This window comes from Balaenoptera physalus (assembly GCF_965194825.1).
Source record: "Balaenoptera physalus genome assembly, chromosome: 16".
Lineage (NCBI taxonomy): Eukaryota > Metazoa > Chordata > Mammalia > Artiodactyla > Balaenopteridae > Balaenoptera > Balaenoptera physalus.
In genome coordinates this window covers 1,051,145-1,069,650 of record NC_138898.1, presented here as the reverse complement: position 1 = coordinate 1,069,650, position 18,506 = coordinate 1,051,145, and the positions used below count along the sequence as shown (strand labels likewise).

The following is an 18,506-nucleotide window of genomic DNA, read 5'->3' as shown; positions in this document are numbered from 1 at the left end:
CTGGCTGTGCGCTGCACGTGGGCGTGAAGCCTTCTGAGGTCAGGTGGAGCCCTGAGAGTGAGGACCCACAGGACTCAGCGCGGGGCCCGGCACGTGTCCGTACTCGGCACACTCAGCCCCCCGCCCCCCGCCCCCGCGAGCGCTGGGCCGCCCAGGGTCACAGGGCTGGAGCCCACCTTCAAAGAGCCATTTTAAAAATTGGTTCCGCTTGAGTCTTGCTGTCCTTGCACAGGTGAGACTACCCCGAGCTGTCGCCTGATGCACAGGCAGCCCTGCGAGGTGAGGACCACCCCACCCCACCTCCCTTTCTGGATGTGCGCGCAGGCTGCCCTGCCGGCAATGTGTCCGGGCTGGGATCACTCCGGCTCAGCCCCTCCAGAGCCCCATCCTTCCTGCCGCCTGCAGGGGAAGCGCCCGCGCCATCCCGAACTTCCGCGACCGGCAGCGAAGAGGCCCCGGGGCGCGAGGGTCTGACCCGCCCGCCCGCGGGAGCGCCAGGCCTGGCCTTTCCGACAGAGTGAGCGGGGCGGAGACCCAAGTTGCGCGCCCCGCCCCGCCCGCCGCGGTGGCCGTCCGGGGGCGACACGTCCTGGGAGTACGCCGGACGGAAGCGCCGCTGGGACTGACACGTGGACTTGGGCGGCGCTGCCCGGTGGGTCGGCCGGGCGGGAGCAGCCCCAGACACCCTGTGCCCGCGCCGTCTGCGCCTGATGCAGCCAGCCCCGGAGGAGGCCCGCAGGGACGCGGCCGAGGACGCCCAGTGGTCCAGGTGGGGCCTCGCGGTGGGGGGGTGGGGGGGCTGGGGGCGGGGCGGCGGTCAGGGGAGGGGGCGGGCGTCCTGGGCAGAGACGGCTCCCTGCTGCCCCGCACCTTTGCTCTGCCTGGGGGGCCTTACACCTCCACGCCTCCCGCCTTCCATCCAGGGCCAGTGCCACCCGCCACCCACCCAGAGCCCCCTGCACTCTCTCCAGGCTGCCCTGGTCCCGGGGGTGGTGCGAGCAGTGTTTTGTCCTGGGGGGCCTGCCTGGCTGGGCGGGGTGGCTCCCAGGCATGGCCTCCCCACCCCCCAGGACTGCACCTGTTGACAGGCCCCAGCTCCAACCTGTGACCACCCACTGAGTGCCACCTGTGCAGGCAGGCAGTGGGCTGGGGGGGGTTGGGGGGGCCACGCCGGCACCTGCAGCAGTTGGCTGAGCCTTGCCATCGTCGTGTGCCAGAGATGTGATGCCAACAAGGTCCCCGCGGGGGTGTCGGTTGTGGGGGAGGAAGAGCCCGGGCAGGTCACCCCCTTCCACTGCCGGGTGCAGAAGGCCCTGGGACAGGGATCTGCTCACCAGCACGACTCACACAGTGGCCAGGAACGAGAGGCGAGCCCTCAGAGCAGCCCCCAGGCCACCCGCAGCTCAGAGCTCCCTCCGGTCCTCCAGTGGACCCCAGGCCCGTCCACCTCCAGCTCCGAGTCCCCGGGGGCCTGCCCTGCTGCCTGCGGGACCCGCCTCCCAGAGCTGGTCACAGGAAGGCCTCAGAAACCGGAAGGCTCCCTTGGGACAGGGCCCGGTGAGGGCGGGAGCCCCAAAGCCCAAATCACAGCATGGGGTCTCCTTGCCAGGTGCCCAGGAGGGCGACAGGCATGCGGGCGTGCCCGACTGGGGAGCGCCCTGCGGCCCGCCTCTGCTCCCTTGCTGTCTCCCCGCCCTGCTCCTTGTCGAGGCGAGGCCCCGCTGAACCAGGTGGCAGGCGGCTCTGCAGCCAGCTGGGCAGAGGGCCAGGACCTCTAAAGAATGTTTTGCAAACTTCCCTCTCGGTTATGCTTTAACGGATCTGGATCTGGCTGGCTTTACCTTCACCGCCTCCCTCCCTGCCCAGTTTAGAAAGGAGCACCTGCAGGTGGGGTAGCGGGGGTCCTGGGTGGAGTGGGGCTCAGCGGGAAAAGGTGTTTCACAGCCCCGAGTGGCTAGAGGTGATGAGAATCGTGACAAGGGCGCCCGTGGGCGGCTGCCGCCATGTGGATGACCCCCGAGGCAGGGCCACTCCCCAGGGACGTCCCAGCCGGGCGTCGGCAGCCTTGGGCCCACACGTTCTCTCCGGCGGTTGCCCTCTGCCCCTGCTTGCCCTCTGCCCCCAGCACCGATGCATTTCCCTTTTCTGAATCGAGGGTCCACGTGACCTTGTGTTTGCTCAGTCGTGGGTGCTTTTCTTGCACAGGGGCCATTTGCAGGATGCAGAAGGTTCTAGAAGGTTCACAGGAAGCACCCTGAAGGGCTGGGGGCTCAGACCCGAGGCTCGGGAGTGGGCAGAGTGGGCTGGAGGCAGGTCTTCAGGCCTTTTGTGGCCAATTCTGCCATGACCTTCCGTGTTCCTAGCAAGCCCGTCCGCAGGTCCAGGATTCTGCGTCTGGCGTCCTAACCGGGCCTGGGTCACCCCCTCCAGCCAGGCCTCCAGCTGGCCTGTTCTGTGTCCCCAGCAGCTGTGGAGGACATCCCTTTGCCCGCCCAGTGGCACTGCCCGCCAGCTCAGGGCCAGGGCTGCGGGGGCCTCCGGGGCCCAGGGAGGAAGCACACAGCACCTGGCCCCCCAGCTCCAGAGGGGGGTCCCATGCCAGCGCCTTAAACTCAGAGTGGGCTGGTTGCCTGAAAGATGATGGGCCCTTCTTGACCTCCCAGGGCCACAAGGAGGCGGGGGGCAGCGCCGTATTCTCGGTGCCCTGCCAACCTTCCAGAGCAGGTCAGTCTCATCTGGCTTTCCCCTGTTTCTAACTGGACTTCCCACCCAGAAAGCAAACAGAGCCAGGCTCCCGGGGTGCCGGCACAGTGCATCCGAGGGAGGGGCAGATGCCGGGGACGCGGTCCCAACTGCGCGCAGGTGACCCTCTGCCGCTCTGACCACATAAAGGAATAAAACTTCCTTTTAAAGGCAACTTTGGGCTGTGGCTGTTCGTGGGGAGTTGAAAGCCTTGCTTCCCAGCCCCTGTCGCTCCCCTTGTGCACCAACCCGTGTGTGTGTGCTTGCCGAGGGCTCGCCTGCAGGGCCGTGTAGGTGGCCCTGGACGGAGGCCAGTCAGGGCTGGGCTCATGAGCCCTCTGCTGGCTCCATCCGGGTGGGCCCGGGTGGCCGGCTGGGCTGGTCTTGGTGGGCAGTTTGGACGGTGCCTCCCGCTAGGCCTGGTGGGATGTTTGCTCAGAGGGAGCTGTGTCCGTGAAGGCCTGAAGTGCTGGGCTGGGAAACGGGGGGCAAGAGGGTGGACTGAGGATATCATTCCCACGGTTGGAGCCGCGGAGGAGACGGGCCCTGAGCCCCCAGGGGTCGCATGTCATAAACTCAGACATTGATTGAGCCGGTGCCTCCTGGGGGCTCGCTGGCCTGGCAGAGCCCCCGCCCCGCCCCTCACAGTCTCTGGTTCTGTAAAGGAAACTAGCATCTGGGACCACCAGGCCCCAGGTGAGTCCGCGAGCTGCCCCGTGGGGTTCCGCCCCCTCCCTCCGCCTTAGCCTCTCCAGGGGGGAGGCCACCGAGACCTGCCGCATGCGCTGTGCTACCGTCGTCCTCACCGCCTTGGCTTCTGAGTCATTCCAGGCACACTTTACGAACCAGGAAGGAGGGTGGGGGCGTGATGGCCCCTCCCTCGTCACTGAGGGTCACTGGGCAGTTTCCGAAGGGAGCAGCCCCCCAGCCTCGGCCGAGGCACGGTCTAGCGGCTGGCTCCTGGAACTGCAGAACGGCAGGCTTTCCAGCACGGGACATTATTTCCCACTGGACTCATATAGGAAGTTCTAATATAAAAAGCAACTCGTCCAAGAGTGCTGCCTGGGAGCCCCACCCATGGCACCCCTCCGGGCACCCAGAGACCCAGTTTGAAATCCGTGGTCCAGCGCACATGGGGAAACTGAGGCACAGGGAAGGGCGGGTTTCCCCGAGTCAGGCCAGGGCCCAGAACGGCACCCAAGTCTCTCCTCCGGGAGGAATGGTCACCACATCAGACCACACACATCACTGAGGGCTGCAGAGCACTTTGGACTGTAATTCCCAAACTCCAAACCGGGCGCCGCCCACAAACACGGCTCTGTCTGGGGACAGCAGGCCGGGCTCATTCACCCCAAACCCCCCGAGGGAGGGGCTCAAGCCTGGAATCAGCTGTCTCCGCTGGTGGAATTGCCAGACGCTGCAGCCTCCGGGGGGCAACAGCTCCCCGGCTGTGAGGGCAGCAGCGGGGACAGGGAGGGCCTCTGCAGGCCTGAGACACGGGGAAGGCTCCCCGACTCGCTCCCCGGACTGTGGAAAAGTACACTGATGTGCCAGGGGGAGCGGAGCCGGGGGAGGTGCCCGCGGAGGAGGGGGACACTGGTGCCAGGCCTCCCCCAACCCGCTGGCCAGTCGACAGCTCCTTGTTGGGGCTCCAGGAACTGGTGGGTCACCTTGCTGCTCACTGACCCGAGAAGGAGCTGGGCGTCAGGGACATGAGCCCGTCTTCACCGAGGAAACTGAAACTCGGGAGGCTGGCGGACGGGCTCCATGTGCCACCACCCACCCCCCGCCCCGGCTGTGACCAGGTCCAGGACAGCAGCTCCTTCCTGCCCGGAAACCTTCCCCCAGCGCCAGGGGTCCGGGGTCCACCCTGCCAGGAGGAGGGCGCTGGCCAGAGGGGGTGGGGGGCAGCCCCGCTTCGCTGCTGGCCCAGCGGTCCTGCCCCGGAGATAATGGACACGGCCGTCGCGCCCACTTATCAGGTCCCTGGTACGGGTGCCGCCTGCCAGCGGGCAAGATCCTCAGGGCCTCCGAGGTCTCTCACCCCCGGGAGGCGTGCAGGCGAGGGCTCCGGCCCTCCCCGGGGTGGTCCTGGCCTCACCCTGGACTGTCCCCCCAGAGTCGGCTCACAGCCCGAGCCTGGGTGGGGCCCACAGGCAGGGGACCTGCCCGTGTCCGCAGGTGGAGTCCAGGCTTCCACTGCCCTGGGCCCCACTGGCTGTTCTTTGCACGTGCCCGGCCGGCTGGGGGAGCCCCCGCCAGGTCCAGACAGGGGTCCAAAGGGGTTTGGGGAGCGAGGGTGAGACTCCAGCGTCCTGGCTCACCCGCCAGGTGAGAGACATCCTTCCCTCTGTTCTGAGAACCGCCCGTGCGGCTCCTGCCGGCCTCACCCTCCTGGACACCTGCCCAGTGGCCTCCCCAAGGCCGAATAGCACTAATGCCTCGGGCCGCTTCGGGCTCGGAGCCCCTGCCCGGTGCCTTCCCCACAGCCTGAGCTTCTTCCCTTCGTGCGTCTCACGCCACCACCCCCCTCCCCACCCCGGGGGGAACCCTTGCCCCAGTTGGGCAGGTGGGTCCAGGTGCAGGCAGGACCCCCAGACCCCACTGAGACTCTGCAAGGCCTGTCCACTCTCCCGACCCACCACCCCCAGTTGTGGCCCCCACCCTCAGGGGACGTCCCCGCCCTGTGCAAAGACATCGCAAGTCACTAGTGGTCCCCCTCCCCCAGGCCATCCCCCACTGGGCCCCCCCCGCCCCACCACCTGCACAAAGAGCACTGAGTCTCCTCTCTCTCTTTTTCGTTAAAAAAAACACCAATACCCCCTCCCCAAACTTTGTCTTTTAGGACAGTTCTAGATTTACAGAGCTACCGCAAAGGCAATACATACGGCCACATGCTCCACACCAGTGTCCCCCATTCACGTCCTAGGTCAGTGTCCATTTGTCCGCATCAGTGCTGGACCGCCGTGGGCAGTACTGCTACCGAAGCCCATGCTGTGCTCGGGTTCTGCACTTTCCCCTGATGTCCCAGGACCCCACCCAGGGTCCCACAGGCACTTGAGTCTCCTGGGCTCCTCCGGGCTCTGGCAGTTTCTGACTTCCTGGTTTGGTGACTGACAGTCGAGGGTGCTGGCCAGGAGTTTCGGGAACCGTATGGACTTGGTCTGGCTACCTTCCCAGGCGGCCAGGGCTGCCTCACTGCTGCCCAGGCTCCTCCCAGGGCCTGCCTGCCCCAAGGTGGTCTGCTGGGCAGACCCAGCTCTCCTGGAGACCCTGCGGGGGCCCGTGGTGCTGTCGTACCCTCCCTTTCTGCCGCGGTTGGGGTCCTCTTGCCCAGCCCATCGCCCCCTTGGCCGGTTACCCGCTGTCAGCCTGGCTGCCTTCCTGGGCCTTTGGTCCATGGAAACTGAGAGCCCGGGTCCCGGAGAGCAGCACCTCCCCAGCTACAGCTATTCAGCCTGCCCTGCGACAGCCACCCAGGCGCTCCCACCTCTGCTGCTTGAGGGACCCCGTGCATCGTTTCTTGTGTCTGCCCGTTTCTCCCAGGAGTCACCAGACATGAGCAGGTGGACGTTTGAGAGGTGGCCGAGGTGACCCATCCAACAGCCTCGCCTGGGCCTGACCGGGCCCTTCTCTCCCCAGACCCGAGTGCCAGGTGTGGACAGGGGCGCTGCTTCTGGGGACATGCCTGCTGTACTGCGCCCGCGCCAGCATGCCCGTCTGTGCCGCCACCATGAGCCAGGACTTCGGCTGGAACAAGAAAGAGGCCGGTGTCGTGCTCAGCAGCTTCTTCTGGGGCTACTGCCTGACTCAGGTGGTGGGTGGCCACCTGGGGGACCGGTAACCCCTCCCCCCGCTGCAGGGCTGGGGGAGGTGGCTCCTAGGAAGGGAATTGGGGGGAGGCCCCCCCCACAGCAAGACGGGGGCTGGGAGACCCGAGGTCCGCGCAGGGGTGGGCTGGGGCCGGCGCTCAGCTCGTCTTGGGTGCTTGGTTCCCTGGGGAGCAACCGGCATCCACCGAGGCAGCTCTGGGGCCCGTGGGGACAGAGGGACCAGGCTGTACCCTGCGCGCTCAGCCTCGGCCTCCTCTGCAGAGGGGATATGGCTGCAGTGCCCACCCCAGAGGGCAGCTCCAAGCGACGGATGGCGCCGGCCCCCTCCCCGGGTTCCTCCACGGTAGGGTCTCCTGGTCCGGCCTGCAGCCCGGCCGCACAGCTCCCCACCACTGCCCTCTTGTGCCCCGTGCAGGATCGGGGGTGAGAAGGTCATCCTGCTGTCGGCTTCCGCCTGGGGCTTCATCACCGCCGCCACCCCGCTGCTCTCCCACCTCGGCAGCGCCCACCTGGCCTTCATGACCTTCTCTCGCGTCCTCACGGGCTTGCTCCAAGGTAGGGGGGCTGCAGGGGGCTGCAGGGGGCTGCCCCCACGCTGCCAGCATTGGACCTCTGGCCCACGCGCCGCAGAGCAGGGGGAGTGTGCACACACGTGTATGTGCGTGTGTACCTGTGTGCCGGGCGCGCGTTCAGGTGGGTGTTCATGGGCGTGCACGTGTGTCCTCGTGTGTGCCCCTGCGCGTGGTGTGCCTCAGAGCAGAGCGGGGGCATCAGTGCTGCAGCGCTGCTGCTGCTGAGGTCACGGGCTCTCCCGCCTGGCAGGCGGACAGCTCGGGCCGTCCCCGCTGGCGGGCTGCCGGCTCTCGGCTTCACTTCCCTGCACCGGGGTTTGTTTGTGCTTCGATGCCGTCGCGCCCAAGGCACTTTCCGTGTCTAGAGTCGCTTCACAGTCTGGCTGGCACGTTTTAATGTCACGTGTCCTCCTCTGCCAAAACTTCCGCTCCAGGGATCTGGTGTCAGCCAGGTTGCCACGCGGCACCGTCGGCTCCCCCAGCCGCATGGTGGGCACGTGCCCAGTTTCTTCGTGCTGCCAGTCGGAGGCCACACCCGCGCTGGCCGGGCCAGCAGGCTGAGGGGATGCCAGCTTTCCCAAGCCCCCCGCTCTCGTTCTTTGGGGATATTACACTTCTGAAGAGAGCCCCCCTCAAAGATCTCCGGTGGCCTGGGGGAGCTGGTGGCAGGGGCGCACGCCCACCCTCCAGGGAGTGGGACGGCCTTCTGAGCTGCCCTACACCAGCCTGGCATCTGACAGCATCCGTCCACTGGACGTGACCCCTTCCTCACCACACCTCCCCGCTTCCCAGAGCTCTGGTAGGCCGTGGGCCTCTAGCCCGTACCCCCAGGACCCCAGATGTACATCCTGGAATTGGCCTCTGCCTGTTTGCTGATCAGCCCCGCTGGGCCGGCCCACAGGTGGTCCTGGTGGTCCAGGCAGCCCAGCGCCTGCCCTCCTTTGAATTCACCCCACGTGCTCACCACATGGTGTGAGCAGGGGCCCCGGGGCCCCAAAGGGAAGGCAGGGACCAAGTCCTGTCCCTATGTGCCCTGGCCTCTGAGCTTCCCCAGGTGCTTTTGGAGAAAAGCACAGTGTAATGAGCAAGAGCTGCAGTCGCCAATGCAGTTTTTTTTTTTTTTAGATTTTAAGATAATTATAGCTTTACAGGAAGTTGCAGTGAAATGTACAGGGCGGTCCCGAGCTCCCTCCCCCACCTCTGTGTGGTGACATCTCACGTAGCTACGGGGCAATGTCACATCCAGGACCTGGCAGTGCAGTTCCACGGGGCCGTTCAGGTCTCACCGACGTACAAGCACCGTGTGTGTCAGTGTGTGTGCGTGTGCACTTGTCACTTGTCACCTGTGTGTGTGCTTCTGCATGTTGGTGCCAGGACTCTGGAGCCGTGTGGCTCTGGGAGCTGGCATGACAGTGGAGGAGCGCCAGCTTGGGCCAAGAAGTCCCCCTGCAGCCGTCCTGGTGGCAGGACCTCGAGCGAACCCCCCCGCTCCCCAAGCTGAGTGTCTCCTTAGCTGAGTGTTGGGAAAAACCCAGCCCTGCTGGTCCCTGGGGGTGACAGCGGGAGGAAGGAGACCCGGGCTTGAATAATCACCGAGGGCCCCGCAGAGCTTCCAGCCCGTGTCTCACCCCTCCGCCGGCCACCCTGGCAGGGCCCGCGGGCCAGCTTGGGACACAGCTTCACGCGGGCCTCTGCCTTCTCTGCCGCCCCAGGGGTTTACTTCCCTGCGCTGACCAGCCTGCTGTCCCAGAAGGTGCGGGAGAGCGAGCGAGCCTTCACCTACAGCACCGTGGGGGCCGGCTCCCAGTTTGGGTAAGTCCCGGCCTGGGGGGGCCGAGCCGGGGCAGGGCGGTGTGGGGAGGCGAAGGGCGTGCGCCTGGCAGAGCGCCTCGGTGCGTCTGGTGGGGACAGGCCACGTGCACATCTGGGACAGTGTGACGCAGGTCTGGTGACTCTGTGCTCTGGGAGGCACTTGGCACCCCCCGTCTCTGTGCACGCTCGGTCCCTCTCGGGCCAGCGGCAGGTGACCAGAGCTTTGGGGCTCTGGCACATGGGCTGGGGTGTTAAGTTCCCTTCCATCTGTGCTGACAGAACTGGATGGGGTGCCCGTCCCGATGGGGTGGGTGGCCTGCGTTCGCCCCAGAGTGTACCCGTCACGGTCCAGACGTGAAAGGTCCAGACCTGTGCCCCTCCCCACTGCACCCCACAGAGCGCCAGACCCTCCGTGGGGCGACCACACTGGGGCTGGAAGGACGTCTTGCTGTCCTATTGGGGCTTCACGACCCCCGGGCTCAGGGCCCTCACGTTACTGCTGCCGAGGTCCAGGCAGAATGCAGAGGGGTGAGGGGTGCCTACTGGGGGGCTGGGAGCGGCCCAGATAGAAACCCAGGGGGCCCAGTGACATGTGAATTTCAGAGAAGCAACATACGGACAGGAGAGTTTCATTGTTTATCTGAAATCCCGTCTCGCTGGGTGACCTGGGCCTTCCGGGCAGCGGGTGGGGTGCAGGGGAGGTACAGGGAGAGACTGTGCCCACCCCCTCCCCGCAGGTGGGGAAAGGGAGGCTCAGAGCGGAGGCCTCCCGCCACTGGCCTTGGGGGAAACCTTTCTCCTTCTTTCTTCTTTAACTGTCTCCTGGCCAAGCCTCAGCAGGTGGGGGGCAGCTGGGGGGTAGCCTCTGAACACACAGGCCAGCCTAGGGGAGGGGTGGCCCCAAGGGCATATTTGGGACAATAGCATCGGCAGGACATGGGGAGGCGGTTGGGTTGGGTGGTTGTTTTGCATTTTGAAATCTTTTTGAAATTTCATCCTCTCCAAAATGGGCAGCTGAAAACAGCAAGAAGGTCTTATGTTTCAGCATGTTCTTGTCACCGCTGTCTTCTCGTTGCCTTTCTCATTTTAAAAGGATCCATACACAACTGTAGGCCAACTGGGAAGCCTAGTAAGGAGATCCTAGGGCAATGCAGGACCCCTGTGCCATGTCACGGCTGCCACGTCCACGCTGGCCCCCGTGGCACCGAGAGTCCCCGGAAAGCTTGCATCTGTCTTAAAAAAATGCACAACATGAGAGTTGCGGGTTAAGTTTGATTTGGGGCAAAATGAAGGCTGCAGCCCGGGAGACAGCATTTCAGAGAAAATGCTCCCAGGAGGTGAGGGGAGGAGCCAGGATATAGAGGAGTTTTGCAGCAAAAGGGCAGGTAATGGTCAAAAAATTATTGTTAATTAAAGAAAACCCGATCTCTCGAGTTTAGGGATTTAGCGCTTTTCTATGTCTGGGAAGATGCAAGATTCTGGGCTCACTGAAATCATTCCTTTGATGTGCACCTCAGCTCTCTGGGGCCTGTGTCCTGTATTTTCACATCCTGAGTTTCCGCAGGGCTCACCGCAGGGAGTGGCTGCAGTCTGATGGCTGCTAGATGGCAGGTATTCTCTTCAGCCCTGAGTTTCCTCAGGGCTCACCGGCTCACGTTGGAGGGCTGCGATCGTTGATGACTGTGACATCCTTTGTTTGTTGATATGGCAGGAAATATTCCATTTATCACATCCCTAGCAAGCTGCGGGGGGACCAGCCTTCCGGACGGTTGCCTCACAGGGGATAGAAATGCCCTCTTTTCTAGGGACTCAGCTCACCTGGGGTGGGGGCTCGGAGACGTCTCCGCGCCCCAGTGAAGCGAGGGTCCCAGCCACGCCCCTCCCTGTCGTTCCAGGACGCTGGTGACGGGGGCCGCGGGCTCCCTGCTCCTGGACTGGTACGGCTGGCCGAGCGTCTTCTATTTCTCGGGTGGGCTCACCCTGCTGTGGGTGTGTTACGTGTACAGGTGTCTGCTGGGTGAGAAAGGTACGCGCTGCTGCCCGGGAAGGGCGGGGGCCCTGGCGCCTTGTCCCCTCCAGCGAGCGGCCACCGAACCCCCAGGGGCAGGCCAGCTCGGGGGCCCCAGGATCCCCTAGGTAGAGCCTCACAGAAGACACCCACTCCCGGAGTCTCAGCCGGCTACGGTCAAGTCTGGTGTGAGAGTCGCTGGGTGAACGCAGACGTGCAGGGGCTGCCCAGCCAGCAGAGGCAGATTGCAGGGGTAGAGGTGGCTCCCGGTGACAGGAGTGGGGCCTGGAGGGTTTGAGGACTCAGGGTACAGATGGCCAACACTACTGTCCACCCTCGAAGGCAGATGCTGCCGACCCCAGGCTCTGGCGGAGAGGACAGGATGGCCCCCAGGCGCAGCTGGGGACCCGCGAGCCGCCCCCAGCTTCTGGCCTGTGGGGGCAGAGCCGTCCACCCTCTTTGAATGGCTTTCACGTGGAGATGCCTTGCCCTTCAGATCTCATCCTGGCCTTGGGCGTCCTGGCGCAGGGCCTGCCGGTGTCCAGACACACCAAGGTGCCCTGGAGACAGCTCTTCCGAAAGCCTTCTGTCTGGTGAGCCGGGCTGCTGCGGGGATGGGGTTTGGGGCCCTGGGGACCTCGGCCACAGGGCGAGTGGCCCACGCGGGGGCGGCTCCACTCTGGGCTCAGCGCCCTCAGGCCCCTGGCTGCCCGGGTGCGGGGAGGGGGCTGGGGGGTGTGGACCCTGAGCCTGGCCCCCGCCCCCCCAGGGCGGCCATCATCTCCCAGCTCTCGGCGGCCTGCTCCTTCTTCATCCTCCTCTCCTGGCTGCCGACCTTCTTTAAGGAGACCTTCCCCGGCTCCAAGGTGGGTTGGCCGCCCGGCAGCTCGCAGGGTTGGGGGGCGCCGCGAAGCACATGCAGAGGGGCCCTGGGTTCCTTCCGCAGAGCTCTGGCGGTTCTGACGCCTCTCGGCTCAGCGCCCGCACCTGGGTGCACGCAGGAGAGGCCCAGCTGCTGCCCCGGCTGCCCGCCCGTCTGCGGACAGTCCTTCCGAGGGGGGGGCACACAGGGGCCGTGGTGTGGGCACAGATGTCACCTGCTGGTCAGCCTGGCTGACTGCACCCCGGCCGCCCGGCCACCCTCCCAATTCTGGTGACCAGGACCCCCTTGCTGCACACTCTGGGCGGGGTGCGGCCCCCCAGCTCTGCCCCCCGGGTGTGGGGAGCCGTGAGGGAGGTTCTGCCTGCAGGGGTGACAGCGCTCGAGGGCCCGGCGCTCAGTCAAGGTCGGGGATGAGTTAGGATCTCGGAGGCCCAGCCTGTGGGCAGAGAGCCTGGTGGGCAGTGGTGGGCGTGGGCGGCCGCCTGGCCTGTTCGTCCTCTCCCCGTGGTCGCGCACCTGCCCTGGCGGCCTCTGAGGCCCCTGCATCCTCCTCCCTGCAGGGCTGGGTCTTCAACGTGGTGCCCTGGCTGGTGGCCATTCCTGCCAGTCTGTTCAGCGGGCTTCTCTCAGACCGTCTCATCAATCAGGGTGAGCCCTGGGGGAGGGGCCGGTCAGGGAGCCATGCCTGGGCCTTGCCTCACTTTGGGGGGCGGAGAGGCACCCCTCCTGGGGTGCACCTGTAGCGATGGGACGAGGCCACGCCCCCGAGGACCAGGCCTTGAGAGTGGGACCCCTGGCACTTAGAGACAGCCAGGTGGGCCCGTGGAGCCCGGCTCCCGGCCTGACTCTGCTGATGACTGCCTCCAGCTTGTCACCTCCCAGCCTGTTTCCCCATGAGGGGACATTGGGACACAGTCACACTGCGACGGTGTAATTCCTCCACCCGGGGGCTGGACACAGCCCCCAAGCCTCTTCAGAGGAGGAAAGGGCACCTGGTGAGGTCAAAGGTCTCAGGCCTGAGACCCGAGTGCACACGCCCCGAGGATGACCGTCCCGCAGACACGCGCGCTCCCCGCGACCCTGCACTGCGTGTCCTTAAACGTCAGTCTTGTCCTAGTTACAGAAGAACCACCCACTCCTTGTGGAAAAATTAGAAAATTGGTAGAAACACAAAGAAAACACTTTGTAACCGTACAGTGGCCTTCCTCAGGTGCGTCTGCCAGGCCTCGGCCTTGGGAACCCTCTAAGTGCACACGCACTCACACACGTGTGTGCACAGCTCACGGTGATGCAGGCTGCCCCACCTCGAGCCCAGCCCAGCCCTCCTCTCCCCGCTCCCTCCCCGCGGCCGTGAGGGTGGGACCCACTCCGGCCCTCCTCTCCCCGCTCCCTCCCGGCGGCCGTGAGGGTGGGACCCACTCTGGGTGCCGTCCGGGAATGGGACAGCACAGATGGGCTGACAGGATGTCTCCTGGTCTCCCCGTCTAGGTTACAGGACCATCACTGTGCGGAAGTTCATGCAGGTAGCAGGGTCGTGGGACGGCCTTCTCCCTCCGGACATCCCTGTTTTGTTCCCGGGGCCCTGACCTGGAAGGGGGCTGGTGTGGCACAGTGGCTGGAGGGCACCGTGGGTCAGTGCTGGGGACAGGTTTGGCTGACCTGAGGCCCTTGCCTGAGTCCTGGTGCCCATTTTGGGGCCCGGGTCGGCTCACGTCGAATGGGCTACGACCAGCAGGGCCCAGATCATTCGTGCAGCCTCGTCCCAGCGGCCTCCAGGCAGGCCCCAGCCCGGGAGGGGACCCCACCGACCCTCGTGCAGCGTGGCCCAGGCAGCCCAGGAAGGGGCGAGACCCCCACCCCGTCCCCACTCGTCTCTCCCGCAGGTGATGGGCCTCGGCCTGTCCAGCGTTTTTGCCCTGTGTTTGGGCCACACCTCGAGCTTTTGTAAGTCTGTGGTCTTTGCCTCAGCCTCCATCGGCCTCCAGACCTTCAACCACAGGTAAGGGCCAGGTACCTCGTCCACCAGAGCCGCCCACGCTGCCTTTGGGCTCCCGGGTCCTGGGCCCCTGGCTCGGGGCGCACATGGAGGGCGGGCGCATGGCAGGCCCCCACAAGTGAGCCACGAGGTGAAGGGCAGTCAGGGTATCAAGCTGGCGAGGACCTGGGCCTTTTGGGAAAACAGAACGGGTGCTTGGGGAGGGGCTGGCAGAGGAGATGAGGGTCCCCAAGCAGCATGTTTTGAACCAAAGGTAGGGAGCGAGCCCATCGGATTCCGCGTCTTGCTCTGCAGGCCTCCCGGCCTGCGCAGCAGCTCAGTGTTTAGTCAGGAAAACTGCACTGACTTGCTTTGGGAATCGGCACCTTGATGTCGTTTTCCAAATTATCGGGTAGCAAATGAGCGTGAGTCCAAGCAAACTTGCCTCCCTGTCTTGTTTCATCCTGGGAGTGGGTCCCGCGCGTAACCGCTGAGCTGGGGCTGAGCTCCTGGCATGGCCAGCCTCCGGGATCCAGGTGATCGGAGGACCGACCGCCGGCTTGGCGGGTGCCGGCCGCCCTGTGGTCACTCACCGGCGTCCTTTCCTCTTCCCGCAGCGGCATTTCCGTTAATATCCAGGACCTGGCCCCGTCCTGTGCCGGCTTCCTGTTTGGTGAGGACCTTGGCCCCTCGTTGGACAGGAAGTGGCTGCCCGACCCTGCTCTCCCCCACCCCCCGCTCCCAGGGCCCCCGGGGCCACCCCCAGGCGGGTGGGCCGTGGGAGGGTGTCAGTGGGCCTCTGCTGACTGGTCCTCGTTTTCTCGGTCCTGTTCCAGGTGTGGCCAACACAGCTGGGGCTTTGGCAGGTGAGAAGTGGGCTGGGGTCCCCTGCCTGCGGGTTTCAAACCCAGAGTTCCCCGGGGCGCCACCCCACGCCTGTGTCCTCCCACCTGCTCCGCTGCCTCGGCCCTCAGGGTGGGGTGTGGCACCCCTCGGGGGGGCCCCACAGTGTCAGAGCAGTGGCGGGGGTCAGCCCAGACCCCTGGGCTGGCCGGGGGAGAGCACAGAGCCGCCTTCCGCGGTGCTCATGCTTCCGATGGCATGTAACCGTCCCCAACCACCTGACCCGCAGATGTGAGTGAATCCCCGAGGTCCAGGGTCCCCAGAGGCCAAGTGCCTGGGTGACGGGGGCTCATGCCCTCAGGCCCCCCCGCCCTCAGCTCCTCTCCAAGCTGTCCTCAAAGGGGCGGGATGGCCTGTCACCCCGCCTGCTTGTCCCCTCTCGAGGGCGCAGGAGTCGTGGGCGTGTGCCTGGGTGGCTACCTCATCGAGACCACGGGCTCCTGGACGTCTGTGTTCAACCTGGTGGCAGTCATCAGCAGCCTCGGGCTATGCACCTTCCTGGTGTTCGGGAAGGCGCAGCGGGTGGACCTGAGCCCCGCCCACGAGGACCTCTAGCCGACCGGCCCACTGTCCCCGAGGACCCAGCGCCATCAGCCTTGGGGACAGCGCTCAGCTTAGAGGCCCCCTGCTCCTGGCCCAGGCGTGAGCAGAGAGGGAGCCTCAGCCCGCAGGAGGGTGCCGTCCGGCGCCCCCGCCCTTGCGGGTAGCAGCCTCCTTCCGGGTTGGTGGCACCTCACAGTGGGTGGCTCAGTATCTTTAGTAGCAGCAGCTTCGTCACAGACACGGTCTGTTCCTCGTAGATCCGTACAAGCCCCACGGGGTCAGCCCGCCCCGGGACCGTGTCACTGCAGGGCAGGGCGCCCCACTGGAGTCTCTCCCCAGAACCTGCTTGGCTCTGTTTCTCAGCTCTTGGGGCCGGATCGTGCTCTGTGGTGGGCCGTCCCGTGCACTGCGGGGTGTTTAACAGCATCCCTGGCCCCCACCCACTAGATGAGCCCCCCCCAGTCATGACAGCCACCCCTGTCTTCTGACATCACCAAGTGTCCCCGGGGGACCCGCCCCCTGGCTGAGGACCACAGCTCTAGAAGAAGGCCGGGGAGGGCTGTGGTGTTTCCGCTTCTCCAAGCAGCCAGGCTGAGGCCCCCCAGTTCGATGGGTGGGCAGAAGTGGGGGCTCGAGGCCCTTGTGCATCGTTGGGGACCCTGCCCCCGGCGTCCCCTCCCATGGATTCCCCGGCACTGGCGATGCGTCCTGCTCCCCTGGTGCCTGGCGAGGGCGCGTGGGCACCCGCTCCTGGCCAGGACACGCCCTGGAACCAGCGAACCCACCGCTCCGCCTTGTCTTTCCCCCTCCTTGTTTACAATAGAGGGGCCGGTCGTCTCACGGATTAATAATAGATTTTGCAAGATGTATATGCAGAGAAAAGAAACTATGAGAATATGGAAAAGCACACCAAAGCCTTATTTAAATGATGACTATTAAACTATTTAAAAAGAAGACCATAATGTTATTTAAGGCCCTTCTTATGAAAAGAATAAACGTGTGTTAAAGATTTATTTCACTCGTTCGAGGAAACCAGCAAAATGTTTCAAACAGTCAAAGGAAAATGCCAAGAACAAACGTACTGATCCTCTAGGATGCTGACACAGGTGTGCAAATGCAGCCGAGGTGGGGTTTCCTCGCTCCCGCTCTGGACAGACCCCGCCTGTGCGTCTGTGTCGGAGCTGCTTGGTGTAGCTGTCGGCTGTGTAGATTCTAGAATCAGACAACTCCTAATTTTCCATGTAAGCAAAGATTTTCTCCTGCAGTCCCCCCACTTGTGATCAGAAAGAATCTGAAAGAAAGATTCTCGATTACAAAGTGAGTCTGGCCTCTGTAGGTTTGGCCTGATTGTTTACGGAGCTGCGGCCAGAATGTTAATTTACCATAAAGGCCACGCTGTTTGCTCCGCTGGGGATTTTCCTGAGAAACCTCGGCTGGATTTCTAGGCTGTGCTGTCCTGAGCTGGGAGCCCTGCCTGGGAAACTCCCCACGGCGGGGTGGTTTCCTCAGGACACAGGACACAGGTGTGTCCTTGTGCCCGTTTTTAAGTGCAGCACAGGGTTGCTCTGTGTTCACCTTGTTGGGCAACTGTCACCACCATCATCGCCATGACTTTCTCATCCCAAACTGGAACTCTCCTCTCCCCCTCCCCCAGACCCTGGCGCCCACCATCTGCTTTCTGTCTCTATGAACTTGACCCTTTTAGGGACCTCATGGAAACGTATCATACAGTATTTGTCCTTTTGTGACTGACTCATTTCGCTAAGCACGATGTCCTCAAGGTTCATCCGTGCTGTCGCGTGTGCTGGGATTTCCTTCCTTTTAAGTCCGTGTAATACTTCATCGTATGGCTGGACCACGTGTTGTTCAGCTCTTCATGCCTCGGTGGACACCGGGCTGCTTCCACCTCTCGGCCGCTGTGAATTCGCTGCCGTGAGCGTGGATGTGAGAGTAACACCTTTCTTTCTAACCCACAGCAAACCGTAAACTCTTGGAGAGAGTGAGAGAGACGGCCCTTCCCATGGGAACACAGCCGTCTGGGGTCTCAGTGCTCGAGCCCTAAAGGGATGCGGGACCCAGAAGGTGCTGGTGGGTCCTGCTCAGCAGGGGGGCCTAGGGCATACGTGTAAACTGGGATCCCCGGCCTCCTGGAATCCGAGTCTGGTCACACTTCTGTCACCGCCTCGCAGAATAGGGGAGGGAGAAACCAGGATCTGGGGGCACTGGGCCTGCTGTGCAGTAGCTGGGCCCAGCCCCCTCCCGTCACTGCCGTTCCTGGTCCTGAGTGTCACCTTGGAGCTGGGTGCGGCCCCTCAACCCTTCCCAATGCCAGTGTTGGGCCCTGGGTCGGGCTCCGTGGATTCCAGGTGAAAATGTTTGTTGGCGGGGAGGGCACTGTTAGCAAAGATGGGTGGGAGGATGGCCGGGCCCCGCTGTGTGTTATCTGGTTCAGCCAGGCTCAGACACGTCCCCAGCCCGGGTGGCCCTGGCAGGATCCCAGGGCCGACACCAACCCTGAGTGCAGCAGGGGGAGAGCCGGGCAGGAGTCTGTAGGGTCACCAAACCCCAGACACTCAACCTGCTGTGCCTTCACTCCTGAGAGGAGGGGCTCTGGCCGCCTGGGGCCGTGAGTGTGCATTTGTGCACGGCGTGTGTGCATTAGTGCATGTGTGTGTGCATTTGTGCACGCGTGTGTGTACGCCTGTGCCTGCCGGCCCACAGCCAGGAGGCGCCTCGGGAGGGCCAGCCTGCTGTCATCCTGCAGCTGGCTGACAGAGGGCGCCGGCCGACAGGGTTTTTCCCCCGGCCCCAGAGCCGCCGACCTGACTCTTCCCTAGGACGCCAGGTGCGGAGCCGAGGGGTCCAGTCGGCCACTCTGTGCGGTGTGGGCCGGTGCTCTTGCCCCTCAGCTCTGTAGGAAGGGACGGGTTGGAAGGTCATTCCAGGCGCAGGGAGGCTCGAGGCTGCACCCCGAGGCAGGAGGGGGCCCGAGGAGCGGCAGGACCTGGGGGGTGCGCATGCGTGAGCAACTTTCAGGGGCGGGGACCCTCTCCCACCACCCCTCCCCCAGTCTGGGTCCCCACTGTGGGTCCCTCCCGCTGGCCGCTGGGCCTGCACACATGGGGTTACGGCGTCCACTTCTTCTTCTTTTTTTAAATTTATTTATTTATTTATTTTTGGCTGCGTTGGGTCTTCGTTGCTGCACACGGGTTTTTCTCTAGTTGTGCCGAGCGGG

At 64.4% G+C, this 18,506-nt stretch overlaps 1 protein-coding gene across 3 annotated transcripts; it reads left to right on the top strand.

Moving 5' to 3' along the window:
- The first annotated feature begins 558 nt into the window (after window positions 1–558).
- Window positions 559–16,227, top strand: SLC17A9 (solute carrier family 17 member 9). 3 transcript variants are annotated; one of them, XM_082428269.1, is made up of 13 exons: window positions 559–769; window positions 6,385–6,582; window positions 6,991–7,130; window positions 8,860–8,959; window positions 10,855–10,985; window positions 11,464–11,560; window positions 11,737–11,833; window positions 12,411–12,498; window positions 13,339–13,373; window positions 13,734–13,849; window positions 14,443–14,498; window positions 14,662–14,691; window positions 15,113–16,227. In XM_082428269.1, exons 1-13 carry the CDS (start codon window positions 711–713, stop codon window positions 15,433–15,435), a joined length of 1,470 nt encoding a protein of 489 aa, XP_082284395.1. In that variant the 5' UTR covers window positions 559–710; the 3' UTR covers window positions 15,436–16,227. The 3 variants fall into 3 exon arrangements, with proteins under 3 accessions (XP_082284395.1, XP_082284396.1, XP_082284397.1); XM_082428270.1 differs by having other exon boundaries at window positions 560–769; window positions 15,120–16,227; XM_082428271.1 differs by lacking the exon at window positions 559–769 and having other exon boundaries at window positions 6,419–6,559.
- The last annotated feature ends 2,279 nt before the right edge of the window (window positions 16,228–18,506 follow it).